General features: G+C 40.8%; 1 protein-coding gene across 9 annotated transcripts in view; it reads right to left on the bottom strand.

Annotated features, from left to right (window-relative positions):
* LRRC2 (leucine rich repeat containing 2) overlaps window positions 1–27,418 on the bottom strand; it is a 435,439-nt gene that overhangs the window by 224,021 nt on the left and 184,000 nt on the right. For all 9 annotated transcript variants that reach the window (XM_075599516.1, XM_075599535.1, XM_075599497.1 and 6 more), the window contains one exon: window positions 13,883–14,039. In XM_075599516.1, the coding sequence (XP_075455631.1) occupies window positions 13,883–14,039 (157 nt within the window). The remainder of the gene's footprint in view (window positions 1–13,882; window positions 14,040–27,418) is intronic.

Genomic DNA, 27,418 nt, shown 5'->3' with positions numbered 1-27,418 from the left:
TCATTTGCATGTCATTTCCCAGAATACCTTGCTGCAGTGGGAGCACTGTATGATAGGTGATAATGGTTGAAAGGCAGGGGTGCAGACCTGTCTAAGACATGTGAATGAGCTCACGTGATATTCTTTATTGGCTATATGCTAACGGTGGAGGTTTTCTGTTGCCTTTTTCACCCATCATAACTTAAAATGCATATGGTATATATATAGTTAAGTTATGGTGGGTAAAAAAAAATTACAAAAACCCTCCACAGTAAAGCATGTAGCAAATAGCAAATATTACTATGCGCTCATTTGCATGCCTTTCACCATTATCACCCAGCATAGAGTGCTTCCACTGCAGGAAGGCATTCTATGAAATGACATGCAAATGAGCACACAGTGCCATATTTTGCTTCTTAGCCACATAACATGGTCCCCTATAAACTTATGGTTACTGCATTGCACAGCTTTTGAGCACAGCCTGTGTTAAGATGCATAGCCAGTATACCTACCCACAGACATCGAAACAGCTGTTTATTCAATGTACCATTGCTGGAAGAAGAGATCAACGTATCTCGAAAGCTCGTACAAATAAAAGCATTTTGTTAGCCACAGAACGGTATCGTCTTTTCATTTTTGATATATATATATATATATATATATATATATATATATATATATATATATATATATATATAACCATACGATACCGTTTGAAGCACGAGATCAGGAGACAGCACTCTGGTAAGTTTGATCACAAGATTTTGTATTGAAAAAGACAAAAACTTGTGATCAAACTTACCAGAGTGCTGTCTCCTGATCTCGTGCTTCAAACGGTATCGTATGGTTTATTATTGCTTTATGGGACAAGCACCCAATTTTTTCTACTTGCAAGTGGAGTGCCGGCTGCTTCTGTGGATTCTATATATATATAAATATATATTGTAAAATGTGTATATATATATATATATATATATATATATATATATATATATATAAATATTGTAAATCTATTCCAAAACATGAAAGCAATTGTATTACACGCTAGTAGTATAAAAAAAGATATGCTCAATCACGTGGAGTGTATACATTTTTATACAGTACCTCTATATAAAGTACCTCTTACACTATGCACTGTAAATGGATTATGCCTTTAAAATATGAAGGACAAAATAAATGCTGTGTTATCAAAGGGAAATCACATTTTCATCACAGTTTTCCCTTTGATAATACACAGCCTTTTTTCTGTACTTTGTACTTTAAGGGGATAAGTCAGTTACGTAGGCTAAGAGATATGCTGTGGAAATGTATACTCTCCACATGATTGAGCAGTGACCTAAACCTGCTTGTATTTTTTCTTTTTTTTTAATCTGATCAGCCTCAGCAGCCTCAGCAGCAGTAGCACTCAGCATTATAAAAGATAAAATCATTGAGGAGGAGGAGAAGGTGAATCTTTTTGAATCCTCAACCTCTGGGTGTTCAAGGACACCAGCAGAAGAAATTGCGAGGAAAGGTTTTGTGTAGGCAGTACACATTCTAAAGACATTTGTTTTGCACATCTCTAGTACATAGAGCTTGAACAGTTTGACATGCTCTGAACTATGGTCATACAGTACAAAGCCATTAAAAATAATATATAGTGATTTCAATGAAAACTTCTACATATAGTTTAAGATGCAAAATGCTAACACAAAAGGATCCATAGCATACCTCTCAGGTTTCCACTTATCCTCCTCTCATCTGCTATAACTGAAGTGGTTATAAATCTTGGATTATAATGTGGCAACATTTTATGATTATTTATTTGTATTAATAATTGAATAAATAAATTAAGAAATACCTGAACGTTTTTGCTCACAAATCTAACCTAATTGGTGAGAACCTACAGATAGTAAAAAGAAGTACTGTTTGTGAAATTGTGATATAGCACCAAAAGAGAACTGCAAGTATGCAATAGTGCAGCGTTTCTTAACCAATTCCTTGGGACACCTAAGCCAGGCCATGTTTTAAGGATGCAACACGTGTGTGTGTGTGTTGAGGTGCGTTATGTGGGAACTACCTGTGAGTATAGGTGTATATATATCCCTATCAGTTAGGGAAAAACATGTGAAATATAAAATGAATATTATAGCACAATAAAACAATTGATATGCAATGAATGGCAAAGAAAAATGTAATATAATATTACAACTACTGATACAAAAGTGTCCCTTTAAATGCAAATTTATAGCAAATAAACCTTTCGGCTACTGTGATACAATGATGATACTGTATAGTCAAATTGTATCCACACAAAGCAAGTGTTTCTGTATTAAAAGTAACAACATTCATTGTCCCATAATTGAGTGACAAGATAGTCTATAAATGCTGCCCCAGATGTCAGGACACCCAAGCCAGGCCATCTTTTAATGATAACAGTTACACATTCATATATAAAATAAGTGCAAACATGTGTGCTTAATAAATCATTGATTATTCCTTAAAACTGGTATGACCGTTGTGTCCAAGGTAGAAGCATAGCTAGGACTGTGCTGGGAGGCATTATTGGTATACAAAGCCGCCCTGCCTACCTAGCGCATCAGGGGCCTGATTCTTATGTCGGGCCTCGCCTGCTCGGGCCCTCGTCTGGCTACTCCAGCGGTTCTAGGAAATGGTTAAGAAAATACTCCAATAGAGTAAATAGAACGGCTAATAAGGCTCTTCTTGATGGGGTGCATTATTAAAAGAAATGAAATAAAATAAAGTAAAAACAGGATATTTTAGCAATGTAACAGTTTTTGAAAGATGTATTTTATGTGTGTAGCACCCTTGGGGTATGCTAGAATTTTTTGTGTAAGTCCTGGTCCCAACAGGTTACTTCCTCTTGCAGGCCCTCGTTTTAACCAATCCGAAGTAACCAATTCCAAGCAACAAATGGGAAGTTACATATTTCATGTTGCAAGTCACATAGGATGGTGATTCTCTAGGTTATTTCTTTCCTGATGGTACTGGAAAGTCCACCCTTTAGAGGATGACTTAGTTAGGTAAGCCTTCTATTTTCCTGCTCAGCAACAGGGATGGGGAACATGTTATACATGTTGGGGCCTGGATATCTTTCCTGAGATCATAATTGGACCCATGTTGAGTGGATCTCCAGGGCTCCTAGCCCTGTAAAAGGATAAGCAACCTTCCTTGTTATCTAAGTTAGAGCAAGTCTCCCAGTTTATATAGCCGTTCTATACTGTGTGCGGCCGTGCGCGCGTGCATGTATGTGTGAACGCGCGTGCACGTGCCGCATGCTTTTCGTGTGTATCCTGTGATTGAAGGCACTGTGTGTGTGTGTGTGTGTGTGTGTGTGTGTGTGTGTGTGTGTGTGTGTGTGTGTGTGTGTGTGTGTGTGTGTATGTGTGTGTATGCGTGTGTAAAGATTGTGAGTTATGTATTAAATAATATTTTTTAAATTAAAAAATGTAATAAAAATCATTTTTATTTATTTAACTTTGACGCACACACACACACACACACACACACACACACACACACACACACACACACACAAATACACACACATAGACACATACACACATTACAGTACCGGTAGCGGCGCAAAATCATTAATTTTCTCCTCTTCTCCCTTGTCGGTCCGCTCCAAGCTCCCTGCCGGCCCTATTATAGAATGGCTGGCTATCCTCAGCCAAATAAAATTGTGTCGCGCGCGCACGGCGAAGCACACGCACACACTATAGAACCAGCCTTAGAGGTCCTTCAGACACTGCTTAAGAAAGGAATCCTGCCATAGTAAGGGAGTAGGTTTTTCACAGCAGGGGCTCATTGAGGAGATCTGGGGGAGCTGCTAAGAATTACAGGAGAAAGGTTCCAGCTGTCTTAGGCCTCATTCCCACAGTTAGTGACTGCGTGCGCTATTGGTGTGCGTGGCGCAAACAAGATACGGCCCTCTATGGGGACATCCCCAGTCACTGACTGCACGCGCCTGCAGAAAGTGCGATGCACGAGCAACTTTGCCAAAAGGCCGAGCGCTGGCTACGTCATGGCGGCGGTTCAGCCAATGAGGGCGTAGCAGCCACGTGACATCCTGGCCACGCCCCTGCCATGCCACCACCACGCCCCTGTCACGCTTCCCCCTGCACTTCTCAAGATGCGCTTCCCATTGCAACCCCTAGACTGCATATCGTGGCTTAAACTGGTGCACGCGCCGCCAGGCCCTCCAACGCGTGTGTGCATGCAGTGACTTGGGCCGTAGCCTTAGGCAGTAGAGGAAGGCTTGAAAAAGAGCTGCTCTACATACAAACCTCATGGTTGAGAAAACCTGAGTGGCAAGTGTCTGCGTGCAACCTGCAAACCTATTCTGTTGCTTGCCTGAAATTCAGACTATTAATAAAGTTAATTAAAGTTCCTGGTGCCTTGTTCTATTCTTGCTCACCATACCAGCCCTGCACGAAGTTCCAGCCCCCTGAGATTTAAGGTAACCGCTGAGTATCACTTACACACACATTGGGACCATTTGGTGAGGCCACTCTTCTATTGGTCAGAGGTAGAGGTGTTACATGTGAATCAAAAAATAAGTGGGGTGCCTACAAACAACATCAGTGCCACCTTCCAGCCACGGTGCTCAAATCCAGTCCTGAAGAGCCCCCCTAAGAGGTCAGGTTTTAAGGATATCACAGCTTTAGCACAAGTTCCTCAATCAGAGGCGCATTCTTCAACTGAATGAGCTACCTGCGCTGAAGCTGGAATATCCTTAAACCTGACCTGTTGCGGGGTCTTAAGGACTGGAGTTGAGCACCCCCTCCTTAAAGCAGGGGACAATAAAGAATTGAGGTAAAATCCTCTGACAGCATGCTAAGGTTCTCCAGCAAAGAATGGGTTATTACAAACCCAAGCTAAACATTGCTGCCTTATGTTTAGTGAAGTCTAACATTCCTTAACTTAATAAGCCACATTATTAATTAGAAGATAATTGTATGTCCCTCTTATCCCCTAACGAAATTGGCTTATCACTAATAGTGAAGCAGCTAGACTTGCAAAAGACAGAGTACACATTACATTAAAATGAAATTAATAGGCTTGCAAGAGCAGAGTGAAGGATTACGTCTTGAGCTTTGTATTTTGCAGAGCAACTAAGAAATATGTTCTTTGGTCAATGCTCCATCTACACAGCTATTATCTGAAGAAATGTTCATTAATTTTTTTTATATAGAAAATTGAAGCTCTGATCATTTTCAATCAGGAAAGGGAAAAGTAATCTCTATAGTCCAGTGATCTGAACTTTTTTTTTTTTTAAGGTAAGTTGGGTAAACTTTAGAAGCGGAGATTTGCTCTGGTGCTCAGCAATTAATTACAAAGCTTTCAAAACAAAATAGAATGTTGTGAAGGGAAACCAATACATTTGATCACATTTAAATAACCGCTCTCATTAAAAATATTTCCAATGGTTCACAAAGGTTTGTGCTCAAGAACAGATCAGATGGCACTAAACTTTTTTTTTTCTTTTTTTTTACCCAACACAAAATAATAATGTGTATATGAAAAAAAAAATAGTTAGTAGATATTAATAGGGGTTAACACATAACACTCTCAATTAATAATTAGAAATGCTTCATAAGATAAACTATATAACACGAAAACATTAGTATAAACATAGTGATGGTTAAATACTCCTAATACAATAAAGTAGACAGATAGTCTTCAAATCATTTTGGTTTTGATTAGTGTTTATACACCTGGTTTATATATCAGAAATCTGTCTGTTATGACTGAGATGGAGACAAAGTTGTGAGGTGGTGAAACTGCTCCGAGGCAAAATGAGACCGGACTGCTATACTCTCGTACAAAAAATGTTTATTGGCACATTGAAAGAAACAGCAAGGGGAAAAAAACCCTCTTACGCGTTTCGCGCAGTGTTTGGGCTTTATCAAACTTTATCCAACGCGTAAGAGGGTGTTTTTCCCCTTGCTGTTTCTTTTAATGTGCCAATAAACATTTTTTGTACGAGAGTATAGCAGACCGGTCTCATTTTCCCTCGGAGCAGTTGCACCGCCTCTCAACTTTTTCTCCATATTGTTTCAACTTCGGCAGGAGCACAACGAAGATCCACGGAAAGGTGTAGGAACACATTTATTAAGCATTACTCACAATATCACAGATGTTTACCACAATGCTCTGACAATGCGGAGTTAACATTGTTTGCCTTAAGGATAGGGCTAGTTAACCTGCTAGCAATAGGGCGAGTCTATCAAGACTTTAATAAATAGCTAATAATTGACAATTGACACTGCGTGTATACAGTATATGTTGCACTTAGTGAGTTTATTTGTGTAACGGGTATTCCCAAACCCAATCGCATATAGAGTGTATGTGAGGGGGAACCTATATGTTACTTGGTGTGGTGCTATACCTGCAGGTTCACAGGAGGCCTGAGCCTCCGCTGATGGGAACCTGGGGTGCTTCTCTGGAACGTTTCTTCAATCAGCGCCTCCACCTATGTGAGATTGTAGGAGTGTAGAATGGCCCTCACATAGGAACATCCATAAAGTAACCAGCCCACACCAAAGGTTATGGCTAAAAGGGTTTACTATAGGGATCAGTAACATAACACACAGTATCATCAAACAGAGTATCAACAGCTCTATGCATAACAAAACATACATTGGGTGCAAGGGCACCAATATCCCATTGGTTAAGGCCCTTGGCCTCTCCGCCCAATAGTAACACAACCATACATTTGCCACAATAATCGGGTGCTCGGCACCAGTGTCCCAGTGTCCTGGACCCCCTCCCAGATGTGTGGCAGCGCTGCTCACGTGTGTATAGTTAGTGCACGTATAGATACCTACCCAGGCACACGTCCGTGCCCGGGTGTAAAGCTCTTCAAAAAGGGTCTGACGCAGGAACGGGAATCCACCTCTGCGCGGGGTGTCTCCCTCGTGGAGCGTCTCACCCACAGAATGTCTCTTGTAGTAGAGCCAGTCTTAGCCCAGACGCAGGCCGCGATCACCACGTGCAACTGGCACTGGTGATATCACATAACACTGTACTGTAGAAAGCAACCCCCCCTTGCACAGAAAGGGGCCTTTCCTGAAACTGCCAAACTAACTGCTGTGGCTGCACTCAAAGCCACACTGTCGCTTCTTGTCAGAGCACACAGCACTGCAGCTGTGTCACTGACTAGACTTAGGGCTGGGACCCGCTGCGCCCGGCGGCGCGGGCAGCCGCACGAGCATTCCCCACCAGCAGGGGAATCCTCCCGAGCCGGTCCCAGTCCCCCCTCGCTGCACAGCTCACTACACGCTGTGACGCGGCAGCCGCCAGGGGATTCAAGAGAATTGTAATCCCAAGCGGTGATGCGTCATGTGGTGTGGCTATGAGCCAATGAGTAGGGGAGGCTTCGGGGAGTGGAGAGGAGAGTGTGGGGGGAAAGCAGCGATTTTAAATAAATTGCAGTACCAAGGAAGTCCCCCCTGCTCCCTCCCACAGACTCTCCTCTTGGGGGGTGTGGTGGGGGGTCCCCCTGTCGATTCCCCCCCTTCCGATTCCCACCGTGCTCTGATCCCCCGGGCTCCCACCCACCCCCTAGTGTGTATTTGTGCGTGAGTGCCTCTCTGTGTGTTCCTGTCTGTGTGTGTATTCCTGTCTTTGTGTGTGTGTGTTCCTGTCTGTGTGTGTGTGTGCCTGTCTGTGTGTGTGCCTGTCTGTGTGTGTGCGTGAGTGCGTGTCTGTGTGTGAGGAGTTGAGGGGCTCAGCGACAGCGGTTGAGGGGCTGAGAGGCTGAACGGCTGAGGAGTTGAGGGGCTGAACGGCTGAGGAGTTGAGGGGCTGAACGGCTGACGGGCGGTCCCGCCCCCTCACGTCATGGCCGCGCGCGTTGAAAAAGCGCCAAGTGCCTCTTTACACGCCGCCTGTCTGCAGTGCAGGCGCGTGGTCTGAGGCAGCGGGGCCTTAGCCTTCAACTCACCTAAGGGCAGGGTCCCTACCTAAGGGACCTTCCCTAAGAACTTACCCATTAACCTAGTGGGGAGTGGGGCCTACCTAGGGCCTGGGGGTAACCTGGCCTAGTGTAAGAAGCCACTTGCTCCTTACACACTTCCTCCCCCTTCCTTCTCCCAGCTCCAACTGACTAGTGTGGTCTCTGCAACATTGTATCCTTCTCCAACAGGAGAAGCTGCAAACTCTATTTTCTGGCTGGCTGCACGTGATGTGGATGAAAGGGCAGTACCCAGAGGCTGCTGGGAGTTGTAGTCCGTTATGGCCCTCTTTAACATTGGGACCGCATGCGCTATCTTTATTGCGCCTGTGCGAAGCTGTAATGGCCGCCGCTATGCTTGCCTGCGCGACCTTGGGGAGTCCCTGCGCTATGGAGCGCCATCTCTGCCGCTCGCTATATTGGCCGCCATGTCGCATCTGCGCATGCGCGAGCCTCTGTGCCCGTGCGGACATAACAAAGATGGCGGCGCCGTGCCTCTGACGCCACCGAGAGACGCGCTCGCCCCCGCAACTGCCTTCTCACTGGGGAACCGGGGAGCCAAAGGGGACCTGGCTACATTTGGTTAATAACATTTTATTTTTTTGATGTTTTTAGACATTTTGTTGTGAACACATAGTTTTTTTTCTTCATCATATCAGACAAATCTCTGATATATAGCCCAGTTGTATTAACACCAATTAAAACCAAAATTATTTGAAGACTATCTGTTTACTTTATTGTATTAGGATTTTTTTGGCTGAGTGCAGATATGGGTAACCTCTTTGATCCCTTTTGGATCACCTTGTAAATATCAGTATTCTATTACCCCATGCACCCCTTAGATCTAGATACTTCACTGTTACTTGTTTATTACAGTTGAGCGGTTAGTATTTTTCTGTGTTTATGATGGTTAAATACCACAGAGTGTAAGTAAAATAAAACAAAAGTCCTATTCCACTGAAGCCTGGTCTTATACCTTCCTGCGCAAAGGACTATTTATTATATCTACATAAAGGTTTTGGGGGTTATGTATCATAACAAATTTGGTGCAATATTGATGCAAATTACATTATTTGCATCTTGTGCATCTTTGCGTCAAGGTCTTTACTCCAAGTTTTGCACCTCTTTGAGATCTAGGCAGGGACAATAGTAGGAGTTAGGAAGGTGTTCCGTGACATACAGATTACCTGAGTCACTTTTATCTTGTATTTGTGTAAAAGAAAATCTGCCAGGTCTGTGGTGGTCTAAAATTACCTGGCCAACAATTTGTGTCAAATATAACTGTAACAGGGTATATCTTTTCTGCCTATCTTTCCCCACCCTGTTATGTAAGTCCTGCTAGCTGCAGGCCGTAAGGGGTTAATCTGTGGGCTTGCAATCCCTACCCATGCTTCTCTATGATGGACAGGAGTAAGGTGGTGACTCATGGCCTGTGTAAGCCTATCAGGTATAGGTATGACCATAAGCCCACCCCTCCTATCCTAATTAGGGGATCACCAAATTTAGAGTCAGTCCTGTTCCTGCTCTGGAGGAGAGAGGAAGCAGAGAGCTACGAGTCTCTACTATGGCGAGATGAGAGTGCTCTCCCTCAGTCTTTGGACTGAGGGAACATCAGACTCAGCCACAGAGGTCCTGTAAGACCAGGGGCCCTCACCATCCAGAGGTCTGGGACCTCTAAGACTCTGCATCGCTGTATGGAGATCTGCAGTGGATGCCTGCCATATAATAAAGGCCCTTTTTATGACACTTCTGTCTGAGTACCAATGTAAAGGGGGGTTAAGGCTGCACACCACAATATATAAATAAATACATACAGTTTACCGGTGCTGCTGGTTCAAGGAAGTACCTGCCAGGAAATTCCAAAGTACCCTGAGGAAAAAAGAGAGATCCAGCGCTCCACAGATTTCAAGATAATGAATTTATTGTGCCACACGACGTTTCGACCAACAGGTCTTTTTCAAGTGACAAGGCATACTCAAATGAGGGTCTACCTAGTATATATACCCTCCAACATTAATCAAACAAGTGAAAAACAAACAAAAACTTGTGTGGTAGTGTAGGTGATACGCTTATTGATTTTAAATTTTGCACCACTTCTCGGATGACAAAATACATCGCCTGTTATTAAACTGTTGCATACCGAACCGAATCGACGGGGAGACAATGACGACGCTGGAACGCATGGGCATGCGCAGAATAGTCCCGTGACGTCACTGGAACGCACAGACCGGAAATGGACACAGGAACCGGAAATGAACTCTCATGGACTGTTATGGCTATACATGGAGATAGCACTGATCAGGGGAAGCGGATTGGGAGCAGCTGGGGTGATTATGTAACTGTTTTCACTTGTTTTTCACTTGTTTGATTAATGTTGGAGGGTATATATACTAGGTAGACCCTCATTTGAGTATGCCTTGTCACTTGAAAAAGACCTGTTGGTCGAAACGTCGTGTGGCACAATAAATTCATTATCTTGAAATCCGTGGAGCGCTGGATCTCTCTTTTTTCCTCAGGGTACTTCTGTCTAAGTATCAGTCCTTGGGCAGGAGGGAGAGAATGCAGTAGTAGGGGTTGACTTCTAGACACCCTGGAACCCACTATGGCTGGAGGTGCTAAACACCAACAGCCTGTCCTGATTTCCACTACATCGCAGATTAGCTCAGCTCTCCGGACCCTAACAGGTATTGCACCACACACTAGGTAGCATAGTCTTAGTATCTCCCGGTGGGACACAGTGCTACATGAGAAACACTTTTTTATACATATGATGCAAATATGAGCAGAAAATGGAGCAACGCACCAAAACAAACTTCTATTTGCACTTTCTTTACATTGATACATCTCCCTAATGTCTTTGTAGTAGATCTACCATAAGTGTTGCTTAGAAAAGTGTGTGATTGTTATTTAGTTTATGCAGAAAGGTTTGGTCAGCCAATTTCTCTGCAATAAAACATGACATTTAGGCTCTTCAGACACTTAAAATACATTTTGTATATAAATTACCTGTCTCACCCACCAAACTATTAATGCTAGCTGGTGTCAGATGGTAACAATGACATAAACATTTTGAAGACGATCAGAGATTTGTGAATATCAAAGTGAATTTTAATATATTTATGTTCATACTGTACTGATTTATGGATCAAACAAAAAAAAAACACATTGCTTTACTTTTCTAGCAAAAACAAGGCACATTATCAAAATCGTGAAAAAAAGATTATTTTAATAAAATGATATTAGTAACAGTGTATATTTATCATCAAATTCATTGTAAAAGTTTAGCCAACATGGGCCTATGCGCATTTATATTTTAGCAGGTGTAACATTTAACTTCCTTTTTTACATAATAGACTTTTTCATGTTTATGGTTATTTTTTAAGTTATACTGTAAACTTTATGGTTGAGATCTCTATTGTTTCACGTTTCTGTTCCCATATATAAAACTTTCCCGGATCTAGGTGTAACAGAAAAATTCTATTGAATGGGGGTCTTATAACAAAAGAAGCTACGGGTGAAAACCCTACACAATCACATAGGAAAAATAGCAGCAAACAAACTATAGCAAACTGGTACCTTTTAATATAAATTCAGCTTTGAAGCTACAAGTGCAAGCTTAGTGAGCTTCAAAGGAATTTTGAAGGAGCAGAGAAGTGGGACAGCCACAAACACCAGCACTATGTACACATTGTGACTGTCACTTCTTTGCTACTTAAAGAGGCTTGCTACCCTTTGAAATACTGTATTGTAAAGACAAAGACCAAGAATATCCGATAATATTCTCACGACAGGGGAAAAATAAAATATCAGAAACACAGCAAAAATAACTGTACTTAAAGCAGCAATCCGTTCTGTGCCTTTGTTAGATATACATTTTTTTTTCATCTTGCTTGAAACCAGGGGTTGTACAGGAAATCAGGGGAGCAGTTGCACCTTAAAATAAAAACAAAATCTACATGGTGTAATAATGTTAACACAGTGAAGTGGTTTCTAAGAAAACTTAGAGAGCTGGATAAGGAGGCTATAGCACGTATAACCAGCCAGACACCATTTTGTCTGGCTGGTTATACGTGCTATAGCCTCCTTATCTAGCTCTCTAAGTTTTCTTAGAAACCACTTCACTGTGTTAACATTATTACACCATGTAGATTTTGTTTTTATTTTAAGGTGCAACTGCTCCCCTGATTTCCTGTACATACTGTTTCTGGACCTTGAAACAGTCCATCTAAGGGTTTGAGTGTTTTATTTGTACCCCCACTTGCACTTGTTGATTTATTTATTATCACATTGCACTTTTGTATATTATACTATTTCACCTTGATTAATTCTAGTATTAGAGCGCCATCTACTGTTTGTTTGAAACCAGGGGTTCCCTGGAACTGAATCACAGCACTCCAAGCTACATGGAACCCCCAAACCCCAAACCCCTCTAGGTTTTAAGATTTTTATGACATATGAAGCCCCCTGCTAATAGTTTATGGGTTAACAATTGTGTGGGGTCCGTGGGGGAATTACTTCATTTCCCATAATGTGATACAGAAGGACTTGTAGAAAGGATAATCACTCGACAGTAGGTCTTGTGATCAGTGATGTTACAGTGATAGGTAAATAAATGTGTGTGTGTGCCCCCAGTGTTCTAGAATCAAGTTTCCTGTAGGAGTGACAGTGGAGAAGCCTCACTGTAATTTATGTTTAAGTGTATAGTAATTGCACTAATAATGTCTTGTCACCTTTTTTTTTATTGTTTTCAGTTAAGGAACATGCCTTTTTATATTTGGACCTCCTACTAATGAGCAACAATTGTTCTCTGACCTGAACAGGAGCACGTAAGTGTTCAGCAGGGAGTTCGTAGAATAGAAAATCTAGAGCATAGTTGGATTGAACCAACTGGCAGCCCCTATTAAATATGTATGGATGAGGTGGGCAGTATAAAGAATGACTGGGTACGGATCCCCAAGGGTATTCCCACTGGCAGATACTCGGTAAACTCCCAATGTGATAAGTATAGAGGAAGAATGCTGTCCACAGTAAGGGGTTAGCGATTCCTGAGAATCGCCTGTGCCCCCCGACCAGGGTTCGTCAGATACAGGGCATTGAGGAATCTATAAAAGAGATTGCCAATCTAACATTACTGAAGGACACCAGTATAAGTACCTCCCTAGCGTATGAGTGAGCTACCAAGGAGCTGAATCCTAAAGAAGCCTAAGTACCTCCCAGTGTAAGTGTGAGAGCTACCAAGGGAAAAAGCATAGAGTAACTATATTGATAGGCACCAGTTAATGTCTGTGAGCCCTGTCCTTGTACTGTATGTGTAGCATTATCAACGGATGTGAATAAAGCTATAAGTTCCTGGCACCGATCCTTTGTCTATCTGCACATCTACACCTAGCCTGCAAAGATCCAGCACCCTGAAAAGGTATGAGACACTGAACACAGCCATGTAAATAGTCTATTTGATGTAATCTCCTTAAGAGCCAGGCAAAGAGGGTAACGTATAGGAAATGCCAAATAATTAAATCACATTTATAAGGAGCCACTGTCCAACAGTAATTAGTAGAAAAAGAAATAACTTAAAATAATAGTTTGTTGGTAGCATTCCTGAGGGGAAATAATAGAATAATTTGGCATCAAGCAACACCAAAGGGATTATACAAATTTGTAGAATGGGATTTATTGACACTAGCGATGTGAGAACTTTTAGTGTAAGTTCACTAGCCAGACAGAATTTGCCTATTTTTGTTTGTGAAAGAATGTTTTCTATTTAGAATTCCCTCTCTCTTCCTGCACCTCCTTGCTCCTCCCTCCCCCTCTTGAAAGTTTTTTTGGGGAAAGATTGATAAATTCTCACATCTCTAATAGAGAGTTTAAAAAAAATCTAATTCAGCAAGTTTATCCCCAGTAATTTGCACTGCATGCTGCAAAGAGAAATACATTTGCACTTACCTAATTCCGGTGGGAGGCATGTTAGTTTATTTTGAAACATATCCAAAACTTTCAGCTCTCGAAACATTTGTACATATGCAGGAATTATTTGTATCCGGGTTCTTTTCACATGCCATTCTTTGAGATAAATCTTTTCTTGCAGCCAATCTGGGAGTTCCTGAGGGGCAACAAGGATACACATTTTATATTAATGGAATTATACCTATACAGTATATCTCCTACACTACACAATGTACTGTGGGATAACACAAATGTAAAGGTTTTAACAATATCACAACTTGCTATTTGTAGATTCAACTTCATCTAGTGACCTCTCCAAAAGACAAGAATTAGAGATTACATTTTTGTGAAGTAGCAAAAAAAATGGGTTATTTCTTGATTTGTAAGAGAAATAATGCATACTTTTATTTTTAGGGGGAACTATGCAAAAAAGATAAACACAAAACTATTAATTATATTATGTATAAAATGACCAATGTGCAGGTCTCCCATCACCATCATGTCCAAACTTAATACTGCAAACAATGTGAAGCTAAAATCTATAATCAATCAGTATTAAGACAAAAACAATGGATTTCAATTCATCTGTATTCAATATCATAATGTAAGCAGAGAAAGAAATGTCAAATGATTACATATAACAAATGCAATTTTAGCATACAAAGAGATTCACACAATTTGGTACATTGAAGTAATACAAATCAATCAATACTGCACATGAAAGTAACCTCACCAAATATATAAAGCAAGTTCAAGGTTTACATCTTAGGAAGGAGACTCAACCTGATTCCATGTCGTCAGCGACCACCATGGTGGGACAGTGAGAACAAGGAGTGACTATTTAATACACGCTTATCCCATACTCGCTAGTCTCTTGACAAGGGAATTTTGTAGCCTAAAACACTGAATCTCCTTCCTAAGGTATCAGTCTGGAACTTGCTTTATATATTTCGGGAGGTTATTTTTACATATGGATTGATTGTATTACTTGAATGTACAGATACAGCGGCCATTATCCGATCATTTACATGGGTAAATCATGCACTAAACCGCGTGGTGGTCCGAGATGGTCCTCTGCAGACTAAATGGCCAATCGGATTAACACAGCGGGGGTCCCTGCTGTGTTAATCCTACTGTGGTCTACCGGTCTGTAAGAGATGTGCAGTAAGAGGCTGAATCAGTCACTCTAACTGCACGCCTCTAACAGGCGATCGTGGGGTTTTTATTTAAAATCTAACAATACAGTATTGTAGCAGGGTGGTCTCCGGAGCTGAACCACATTGATTTCAGGTCCGAGAACCCCCTATTTCCCAAGATACAGGTCCCGTTATGGGGTGCCGGTATCCCCGCCATGTAAAAATCATGTGGGTCACGTGAACAAGGGATTTTCACATTGAAGGAGATACCGGCACCCCATACCGGGGCCTGTATCTCGGGAAATAGGGGGTCTCCGAGGCTGTAAGCAACTTTGTTCAGCTCAGGAGACCCCCTGCTCCCACACACTATGAATAAAAATAACAGGGACCCCTGCTGTGTTAATCGGATGGGCATTAGTCTGCCGAGGCAAATTTTGAGAGAATTTCGGTGAAAACTCGAAAACCAATTCAGTGAAAGATCGGATAATGGCCGCTGCATCTTGTAAATTTTGTGTATCTTTTGTATGCTAAAATTGCATTTCTTACAGGCAATCATTTTACACGTGTTGCTGTGATTACATAATGATTTTGAATAGAGATTAATTGAAATTAATGTTTTAGCTTGATACTGATATATTAGTGACTTTATCTCTACATTGTTTGGTGCTGTAAGTTCCATGATAATAATAGTTCCATAAAACATAGCTATAGCTAATATGTTCCTTCTCATTGTTTTTAAAACCTATTGAGTTATACATGTCCTTTTTTAATTACCATAAAATTATGTAGATAAATAGATTCATGTATTAATTTTTGGAGATCTTAATCAGAAAGGCATTGGTAAAGAACGGGAGCATAGACAGAATGCAGGATGTGTAGAGATTGATCAATGGAGAGTAGCAAAGTGTGTTTTAGCTCAATGGTCAAACTTTGCATCTCATCATATGCAAAAAGCTTGGTAGTCAATTTGTATACATCTGGTGCAAATTGTTATCATCAGACTTACACAGGGGCAGAATAATATATGATGAATTAAAAAGTGGGTAACTCCTCCTAATGACACACACTAAATTGCAATCTGGCCCTCATGGATCAATTATTAATACATTTGCACAAATAAGCGCAAGATAAAAACACCTCTGTTTGGGCCAGTTTTACTCCATACATTGACAAACATCCCTCCCTAGTTTATAGCATCCATTCAAGTTCATAAAATATTTTAGCTGTGCCAGTTTATGAACCACACTTCTATAATATACAGCACAGTATGTGGAGTTTGTAACACTTTTTTCTTCATTTGCTTCACTTTATTTTTATTTTTTTATAAATATAAGCCCATAAAAAATATATAGTACTGTACTGAGATGATTCATAACAAATTATAGCACAGACATGGGGCAAATAGCTTTATATTGCCATCCTTTCATTTTGATAAATTACCCTTTGTGCTTTAATAGGATTTATAATGGAGTATTTATTTTAGGTTTTTATTTGCTGAATCCTAGTTATCAATCATCACCACAAAGTCATGCAAGACAAAAAGGAAACAAAACTCATTTTCACTGTGTGCAACAGTAATCATTCCAGTTATATTCGTATAGTAGGTCATCTAATATTATAGGTTTCAACCTTTTATTTACTTTGTTCTATTAGCTATTTCATTTTATACCTCTGGGCTCATAGCTATACTAATATTCACAAGGGGTTTTAAATGTAATTCATAACTATCCCTTACTCTATCTGAGAAATAACTAAAGTCATGACATGCCATGTTGCATATACTCATTATTACAAACATTATACCAATTTTTCTGATAGAGAATAAAACGGAGATGAATGTAGCTGGCACCAAAGTCAAGAAGAATGTGTTAATTTATTAGATGTGAATAAAATACACACGAAAATTAATCTCAACAAATAACTTGCTTTTTAATGTTAAACGTATGAGCACATATAGGATCGGTAGCTACAGTACTCATCAATTTTATATATTTCCATCACATAAAGGATTTAAGAGTTAATGTTCGACCTGTAGATGTAAATGCTGACTATGAAGCACCAATAAAGCAGGAAGCATTCAAATCAAGTCACGTATTGCATTCACTGAAGCTGCATTGCATCATGTAACATGCTGATAACTCCAATTATGTGAAATGATACAAACTTTTTCTAAAGCAAGAAGAACAGTGCCACAGGGGGTATTCCATCTCCGCTGCTTCTGAATCAGCATGTTACTCTATTTGCTGATTATTATGTCCCCAGATTGCATATGCTGGGTGCATTACTATATATATTTCAGATAAAAACCACCACACACACATACATATATATATATATATGTTTCTCTCTAGATATAGATGTTATATTTTTTTGGGGGGGGGAAGCTCTGATAACCTGCCAAACTCGTTCGGGAAGTACATCTCCCCAAGCGCCAACGCTCCTGCTCAAACACACCAAACGGGAGCTGAAACAGCTCAAACTCGCATTTTTGAGAAAATGATTCTATTCTAGTAGCTCCGATGAGATCATCTGAGCTCTAAACTAGCAAGCTACTCACCAATTTCATCTCGGTGGCAAGATGGGATTTGCGAGTAGGACTTCGAAAAAAATGTATTTTTCCTGCATCGTATTGAAGCTGGGAGTCTCTGAAGCATTAATATCAGCCCCGGAGACCCCCTGCTTAAATCCAATGCAATGAAAATACATTTACAGGCAGCTTCATTACCGTAGCGGCAAACTGCTAAGGCAATGAAGGGGTTAAACACCATTGCCCAGTTTATTGTGGGTAGCAGGGTTGGGTGACGGTGGTATTTTGCTCATAGTTGGTATTTAGGCCTTGCAGGAGGGTTGCGGGAGGAGTTAACTCCTTCATTACCTTTGAGGTTACTAGTGCTATGGTAATGAAGGGATAACCCCTCCCGCTACCCACCCGGTAGGTATAAACACCCACCACGGGCCAAATGCCACCTTCACCCACCCCGCAATCCCCAATAAACATTAAAACCCAATACAAGCCAATACACCCATTGTTTGTCAGTTTGGTTACCTATGCCCTAAATGGGAGCAAAGATCACACCAATGGCAATGCGCACCCCCTCTACCCCTGATTAAAGTTCTACTTATGGCTGCCAAGATGAAGGCCATCCATGTCTTCCTCTCTGTGGGCAACAACATAACAATAAAAAAAAAACTAATAGCCACTAATCTCTTGGGTTTTTTTTTTAAATGAAATGTAATGTATTTTATTTGGCGCTTGGTTTTTTTTATCGGTAGATTGCCCATTCATTACTGTAGTGAAAAGCGATGGTTTAACACTGTGCCAATCAATGGGTGGTGGGGGTAGTTTCCCTAGGGAGGGTTTAAAGATGTTCCAGGTGGGTAGTGGGGGAGGGGGTTAACCACTTAATTACTATAGTAGTTACTAACCACTAAGGTGATTAAGGGGTTAGTGACAATTAGCTTGTTTTTTTATTGTACTTTTGATGCCCACGGAGGATATGGATGAAGAGGACGGTGATGAGGATGGCCTTCATCCTGGCAGGGGTAAGTATAACTTTTATTTACTTTATGCTGCCTGGATAATGTTTCATTTTTAATGGGCAAATTAGCTGTTATCCAAATCTGGATAATAGTCATGTTGCCCATTATTTTACTGTAAGTGTGTGTTTGGGGGTGGTTGTTGGGGGTAGAAGAGGTTGGTAGTAGGGTAGTTGTATTTTAATGTTTCTTTGTGGTAGAGGGATTGGGCCAAAGGAGTAGTTGCCCCAAGGGTGGGTAGTGTGAGTTCTTAACCCCTTTCATTACCATAGCGGTTACCACAGCTACGTTAGTGAATGGGTTAACTCCTCCCACAAACTTCCTGGCAGGCTTAACCACCCACCCTGGGGCAACTATCCTCTTCACCCATCCCCTGTACCCCCAACAAACCAGGTACTCACGTTTTACAGTGTACGGTAGCAGGGGGTCTCTGGAGCAGAACCACACTGATTTCAGCCCTGGGGACCACCTGCTTCCTGAGTTACAGGCCCGGTATGGGGTGCTGGTATCCTCCTGCAGTGTTTAAATCTCCCGCATCACGTGAAAGGGACTTTTAAATGCATAGATACCGGCATCCCATACCGGGTCCTGTAACTCAGGAAGCAGTTGCTCCCCCTATCTGACATCAATGTGGTTCTGCTCTGGAGACCCCCTGCTACAGTACACTGTTATTAAAATGTTAATAAAAACAGTGTGATAGCCTGTGAGAGCTGTGCAGGGAGATGCGGCTCTCTGTGCAGCTGTCTCTATGTAGCTCTTACAGACTGCGGGCAAATTCCACGGGGGAAAACTTTGAGAGAGGCTGAGATACCATCGCTGCTGTCCCGTACGGTATTGGCATTTTGAACCTTACGGTTTAAGACTTGTGGAAATGGTTTCTGATTGTTACTGAACACAGTGATAACACAAATGTTAAACTATTCGATTGGGTCATGCCACACCATTCGAGATAGTAATTTTATCGAAGCTACCTGAATAGGCCCCTTAGATTGGGATGCAATCATGTGAATTAAGTAATATTTATAGTTTCAAATGTATTTGGTAACACACCATTCTTCAACCAGAAAGAAGTCAAGTTCCGAAATGAAAAATATTTACGGCTTCTTAATCAGATACAGGACAGACACATTTCCAGATTAAATCTGTTATGACTATATTGCAAATTGTCTAAATCATTTTTCACATACCAAATCTCTTCTGTAGGCAACTTGAACTGGTAAAGCACAGCATAGTAACTTTAACTTGAATGGAAGTCAGTAATTGATGTTATTGCTTTGTTACCCATGTATAACCCCTATTCTCACCGTGCTGAAAAGGAAACAATGGAAATTATTCATGAGACTGTGACAGTGCCGATCAGGGCAAAATCGCCCGTAAACTCCCACAAACTTAAATGGATGTTCTATGTGACAGTACCCTGAATGGCACTATCACAGTTTAATTAATAACTCAGTGTTTGCAACTCACTGTTATCACCCACCCAAAGGTAATTGTTTCTTTAGGAACACATAATATGGAGAGCCTAATCAGAACAAATAATTTTTGTGATGGTAATAAATTGTATGGTTAAGATCACTTTGCTAGAACAGTTTCATCTAGGTAGTATTTCTAATAAAATGTATCAGCAAAATGAAAAATGAATGCATAATTGCACTGGAAGTATAGCATAGGATTAAAAGATTAGAATACTATTTTGTGAAGACCTGTGGGATACAGTAGGTGACAAGTGTTGGAAAGCATAATTTGACATTGAGTTACAGACGTTTCTTCTTAGGAATCCTGGAATTACTGTACATTTGCAAGATCTAGTCATTTTAAGGATTTATTGATGCAAAATCACCAGTCAGGCATTAATCCACATTGATATCCCTGTAAAACTATGGGATTTTCCCCCTGTGGACACTAATGTTTGTTCCTTTGCACTCAAACTATACATTCCATGATTGAGACATGATGTACCAATGAAACATTTAATTAATTTTAGTACGGAATATGTCATTTATGTTATAGATTGCCCATGTGGATTAAGATATGTTGGCAGTTAAGAAACTGGACACTATAATCTTTCAGATATAAAGCATGGTAATAGGCTATCAACAGTAGAGAGACACTAAAGAGCTACATCCCTGTTTAAACCTCACCTTTCAAGGAATAGCTTGCCTCCTCTTACTGTATATTTCTGTGGATTCAATCTTGATATAACATTTTTTTAAACAAATGGAAACTGCGTGGATTTACACACAGGGTACAAAACACCCACATGGTTCAAATTAAGATTTTAATTCTTCTTTTTAATACTCATAGTGTGTGTGTGTGTGTTTCTGCCTATAGCTACTAGGACTTACGTGACAGGAGTCAGAAAATATAGCCCTGGACCAGCCATTACATGTGTATGTGTATTTGCATATATGATATAATATAACCATGGCTGGTCCAGGGTTATATTTTCTGCCTTCTGTCACGTAAGTCCTAGTAGCGACATGCAGAGTCAGGCAATCCTGTGGGGTTTACCCCCCCTTATGATGCCTCTCTGAATGACAGAGGTGGAGGTGAACTGAGTGTGCACCACCAATCATGGTGCAGACCTTGTGCCCTCCTCCTCTGTGCCTTAGGGAGGAAGTGTTCTAAATTATAGTCAGTTGAGCTCTCCCCCTCCTGGGATAGAGACATGCAGTTTATCTCTCTCCCTCTCCTGGGGCTGACTGCAGCAATGATCTGTGCAGAGCACAAGGCCTCAAGACTGCAAGAAACCTGGTACCATCCAGAGGTCTGGGACCTATCCTAAAGAATCTACTGTATGCATTCACTCTAATAACAACTGCAGTGGCTGCTTCAATAAAGGATCCTTTTATATACCTCTGCCTAAGTTACAGTCTATTGAGTAGAGTTATGAGAGAAGACTGTCATGGTGGGGACTGTCTCCAGTACACCTGTAGCCTGCTATGACCTGGAGGTGCTGACACCATGAGAAGAACCTGAAGGATCACCAAAAGCCTCTCCTGTTTCCCCATACCAACGCAGACCCTCAGCATCTCCTGGACCCTCACAGGTATTTAGCACTATGACACCTGTAGCAATAGCAAGATTCCACAGATGGGGGGAAGCAGCGATATATATCTATAGATATAGATATATTTCTGATCTTTATTTTTTTTATTGAGGACTCCTTAGCGACTCTTTAGAATTGCAAACCACTGTGATAGACACAAAAATGTACTATAGAGTTACTGTATGCTTTATAATGATAAATATATCAATTTGGATAGTGGGTGTAGGAGGTATACCCCTTTTAGGGATCGTATATATAAGCGGGTAAGAGATTGAAAAGAAATTGCATCATACTAAAGCTGCAAGTAACATCAGCTACAAACACGCATTGGTGGCATGGCGTAGCACACATTCTATCCCACGTGGCAGATATACCTATGGACACTGCACCATAATGGAACAATTTGTATAATCTTTAAAGCAGATAAGTTATTTTTTGTATCTAATTTCCTATTTATCAGCATTGCAGCAAGCAGGGTAATGGTGTTTACTACAGCGGAAAACAACATGCACTGTAGGGATATGTTGAAACACATATTACTGTACTGTATCTACTAGAGCATATGGAACGATTGTACAAACAATACTGTAATATGTTTATCAGTTCAAACACATTCTAATGTAGAATGATTCCTTGTTAGCAGTACATAAACAGGTAAACCAAAATACATTTGCCTTACTAGACAACTACACAACCTCCTATAGATATATTGCAGGACCCTTTGGTAGAAAAATGGTTACATACACTGTATATTGTAAAAAATATTGACATGGTCTTTAATGAGTTATTATTGAGTTATTACTACCAATTTTTGATGTTTCAATTGATAGGTGTTAGTTAAAGACCAACATTTTCTAGTCAAATTGAATCAAAAATGTATCTCCCTATCTCTCTCCCTCTAACCCTTTCTTTCCCTTTCAGCTTCTTTCTGTTTATTTTTCCACTGTCTCGCTTTGTCACTTCTATATAGATATCCTGATCATGGTTGCATTAGTGGTTATATAGCTATATCAGAACATTCAACATTGAATGGGAATAAACACTGGATTGATTATGCTAACCCCTTTTTGAGAGGGAATATCCACCTGCACCTACCATACTTCTCCTGACTTTCAGGTCACCACTGTTAACTCCACAACCTGCAACCTTTAAACAAACCCTTTAAAACGGCTTTATATCTTCATGTCCCAAAACATATCCTGCCTTGAAGGAGAGGAAGATCAATACCAAGCACTGGATTGTATCATACCTTGACAAGTGCAATAATGGGCCTGTGGCAGTAAGAGGGATTCTGCAGGAAGCACAGTACACGTGGACTGCACTGAGTGCTGGTCAGACCCAATGGGATAAAAATGCAGAGAGCGCGCAGCCTTCTCAAGCCTGGAGAGACTGCATGATGACTCTTCTGAACTATTAGTAGGACTGGTGAGCAGAGATGGGCAAACTTTTTGCAGAAATCCAAATCTGCTGCGGATTTGCAAGTTATTTTCTAACTGAGAATTCTGCGAATCTCAAAAAGGCATATTCGTTTTTTGTTTTTTTTCCCTATATCCGGCAATCTGAATCTGCAAAAGTAATCTGAATCTGTAAACTGATTTATTATAGAAGAGTATATAAATAGGGGTGTAGCCTCAAGTTTAAGCCATTGTGTAGGCAGGGTTTGTCTGTCTGTGGGTTTGGAAGGCATCCAGCTGCTTCGGCTGGAACACTATAGGTAAAATACATTATTTACTTAACTTGTAGCTTAACTGTTAACCTGTGACCAACTCAACTGAACCCTGTGTGTGTCCAGTCCCCTCCATGGGCTGGTGCATGCCTGGCTTCAATGGCCTGAGCACTTCTATACTGTCTCTGCATCTAATATATAAATTATATAGCAGTATATTAATATATAATATTATATTAACAACAATACTGTGTCAATTAATTTCATGGATGGTTACATTTATACACATTTAGTTTATCTCATTCTCTGCACCTAGTGTGCCAGTCAATATGTATATATGGCCTAGGTCACTAAGGTCAGCAATTACTGCCATTCTTTTACCAGAGTTGCCACATTGAGTGCCAGTTCCATAGCAATAACAGCAGCACCCAGCCAAGCCAAAAAAAAAAAAGTGCGCGCTCCATAGTGTCAAAGTATTTTAATTTAATCACACAGCTACGTCAATAGCTCATACAGAATAAAATAGAATAATCAGCATTTTGTGCAAAACATTGCTTTTGTTACCGGCCAATCCAGGCAAATGCAGAGCTGTGTAGTAATATCGACAACGGTAGGTGTTCATTTTTAGGTCCATTTATAGGCCTTGTAACTCCTTTTGGAACCGGAAAAGCTTCTACTAGTCCTTTTCTGCAAAAATTTTTTCTCCTACTCGAGGTACTCTGACCAGTGCAATACGCCAACGCAGTGATGTCAGCCACTATAACGCACCGTACATCCTACACGTTTCTTCCGCAATTACTTAATCAGGAGTTTTAAACGACATTCTGATTGGCAATCCTTTATATCTCCATATAATAAGAAACACTCAATCAGATTGGACCAACGGACTCCCCTCACGCTTTAAAAAAATAACAAAGGGACAATTTAGATTAAACCAATTCAAGAGTGCTGTTTATAGTAATATAAAACAATTAATGCATCCAATGTGTGAATGCAGCTAGAATTTAAAAAGATAGATTGCGTTCTCAAACATTTTTAACCAATCTCACTCTAAAAGAGAACGCAAATATAATTATAATCTAAACAATATATTTTATACAATGAGTTTAAAATATCCTCACAATATATTGCCTTAGAAATATAATCGACACAGATAGATGTGGACATCGCCATTATCTGTGTATACAGCTAGAGTGTACTGAAACTAATTGTACTAATATTAGTTATTCGATTTGCAATAGACAACCTGACCATGAATCAAACCCTTGTGAGCAACTAAAACTTCAAAATAAAAATAAAACAGGATGTATATTGCCACGGGAGAACAGAACTTAACCTAGGGATCAAAGCCCCAGCCAGGAAAAAAACAGTAAATAATTTTTATGTTCCACCAAACAAAAAACAGCACAAAAAACACAGATCGGAGCTATACTGACAAAAATGGGGCATATTGGGGGAATACTATCTAGCTAGATGCTGAGCATCACATCAAAGGCTTACCCACTCCGATGAGGTAGGGACCATTTTTTGGTACAATTCACGGCAGAGCATTTTCAAAAGTCTTGCCGAAAAGTCCTGCTCTATGCTTCTGTGGCACCGCAATAGTCCCGTTGGATAAGGCACCTTTGAATTTCCCACTGGCAAGGCTCTCCGACTCGTTTTCGGGTGTATCCGGCAAAGCCTCAGTGCACACTGCTTAGATAACCTAAACGTTAGGATCAGAATGAGCTGGGGATCGCTGATCGGGCTTCCCTTATCTAGTTTCCCCCCCTGCCATAAGAAAGCATGGTAGAAGGTCTGGCGACCAATAACAGCGTGGTTACTGTTCATGAACCAATCACTCAAGAGCCGAGGGCTCACCTGAATTGGCAAACCAGGGCTGGGGTGTGTTTACAAAGTTAAAGAGCTTGTGGAGGGAATTTCAAATGGGAGCAGCGTCTACCAGAGGGACTTGGCAATGGCTTCCCCCAATCAATAGGATATCTCCCCCTGGGCTGGCGCCGCTCTGGCTGGGGAGGCAAACAAATGATTTTTATACTAGATTGTAAACTTTACATAGGCAGGGACTCATTGTGACTGAAAATGCATAGTCGGATTCCGAGCAATTTCACCAGAGTATTTCTGCAGAAACCGCATGGATGAAATCCAATGGTGGATTCCAAGGACTGGGCGCCCAGATTTAGGAGCGTGCAGTTTGCCTGCGGATTTCATTATGTAGATTGGACTGCATCCAAAAAGCCAAGACAAACCAGCAGAACGTATTTTGACTGGTCTCTACAGATGAGTGCTGATGCCTACTGACAGTAAGAGCTTTGACAGACCGCTAGGCGGAGACTTGCAAGGGTAGCACAAGGGTAGCATACTTTTATTTGTAGTTTTTAGGAATTCTGTACATCTCGTCGTTATAGAGATAAAACTAATTACGTTTATTTTTGGCAAAAAAAAAAACACTACAGTAAATGCTTTTCCTTACTTGGACTTTCTTGATATTTCTATTGAAAAACTCATTAAGTGCCTATAGTATTTTATCATGGTTCAGAGTTACCAAAACATAAAAATCATTCAGTATGATTTTGAAATAATGTCTAAATGTTCTTTATATCACCTTTTCCACAGCACTCAAAGAATGTAGTTAATGACTTTTACCTCTACAACGATGATATGTTTATTTTGCGGCTCTGAATAGTTGCTGAATGTAAGCCTCTGCCTGCATGAGTGTCTGCATCTATACAACACAGCCCTGAAACCACAAATATTGCTTGGGAAAAAAAATATAGCGCATTAGGAACTCAAGTGAGTGGACATGTCCATTTCTAGTTCAAGATACATTGTAGTGGGGACATTGAGTATTGCTACTGTTTCATTTGTGATATATTGTATTGTATTGTATTGTATGTCTTTATTTATATAGCGCCATTAATGTACATAGCGCTTCACAGCAGTAATACATGTGGTAATCCAATTAATAACAGATAATATAAATAACAGATCATGGGAATAAGTGCTTTAGACATTAAGGAAGAGGAGTCCTGCTCCGAGGAGCTTACAGTCTAATTGGTAGGTAGGGAGAACGTACAGAGACAGTAGGAGGGAGTTCTGGTAAGTGCATCTGCAGGGGGCCAAGCTTTATGTGCCATGTGTTCAGAATAGCCACAGTGCTATTCATATGCTTCTTTAAGCAAGTGTGTCTTAAGGTGGGTCTTAAAGGTGGATAGAGAGGGTGCTAGTCGGGTACTGAGGGGAAGGGCATTCCAGAGGTGAGGGGCAGTCAATGAAAAAGGTTTAAGGCGGGAGAGGGCTTTAGATACAAAGGGGGTAGAAAGAAGACATCCTTGAGAAGAACGCAAGAGTCTGGATGGTGCATAACGAGAAATTAGGGCTGAGATGTAAGGAGGAGCAGAAGAGTGTAAAGCTTTAAAAGTGAGGAGAAGAATGGAGTGTGAGATGCGGGATTTGATCGGAAGCCAGGAGAGGGATTTCATGAGGGGAGATGCTGAGACAGATCTAGGAAAGAGTAGAGTGATTCTTGCAGCAGCGTTAAGGATAGATTGTAGGGGAGACAGGTGAGAGGCAGGAAGGCCGGACAGCAGGAGGTTACAGTAATCAAGACGGGAGAGAATGAGGGCCTAAGTCAGAGTTTTAGCAGTCGAGCAACAGAGGAAAGGGCGTATCTTTGTTATATTGCGGAGGAAAAAGCGACAGGTTTTAGAAATGTTTTGAATGTGAGGGGCAAATGTGAGAGAGGAGTCGAGTGTGACCCCAAGGCAGCGTGCTTGGGCTACTGGGTGAATGATCGTAGTTCCAACAGTAATGTGGAAGGAGGTAGTAGGGCCAGGTTTGGGAGGAAGTATGAGGAGCTCTGTTTTAGTGTATTATGTGTAACAGTAGTAGGAGAACACAGGCACCTAAAACTGTATCTTGTAAACCGGTAGTCCCTTGAGTTGAAAATAGATTTGGTTTCAGTGGACCCCTGTTTTGAATCCTGTTAAAAAAATAGAAGTTGGGATTGCTGCTTGAAGTGTAATCCCTTCTTATTAATCTAAACACACTTTGCACTGTGAACAGCCATTGTTAGGGCCACTTAAACACGGTTACATTTTACAAATCTAAGAAAGTTACAACATTGCCTGCTGGTTATTTCTCACAAA

The sequence above is a fragment of the Ascaphus truei genome, chromosome 1, assembly GCF_040206685.1.
Source record: "Ascaphus truei isolate aAscTru1 chromosome 1, aAscTru1.hap1, whole genome shotgun sequence".
Taxonomy (NCBI): Eukaryota; Metazoa; Chordata; class Amphibia; order Anura; family Ascaphidae; genus Ascaphus; species Ascaphus truei.
Note: the sequence above shows the minus strand (reverse complement) of the source record. Positions and strands in the feature narration are given on the sequence as shown.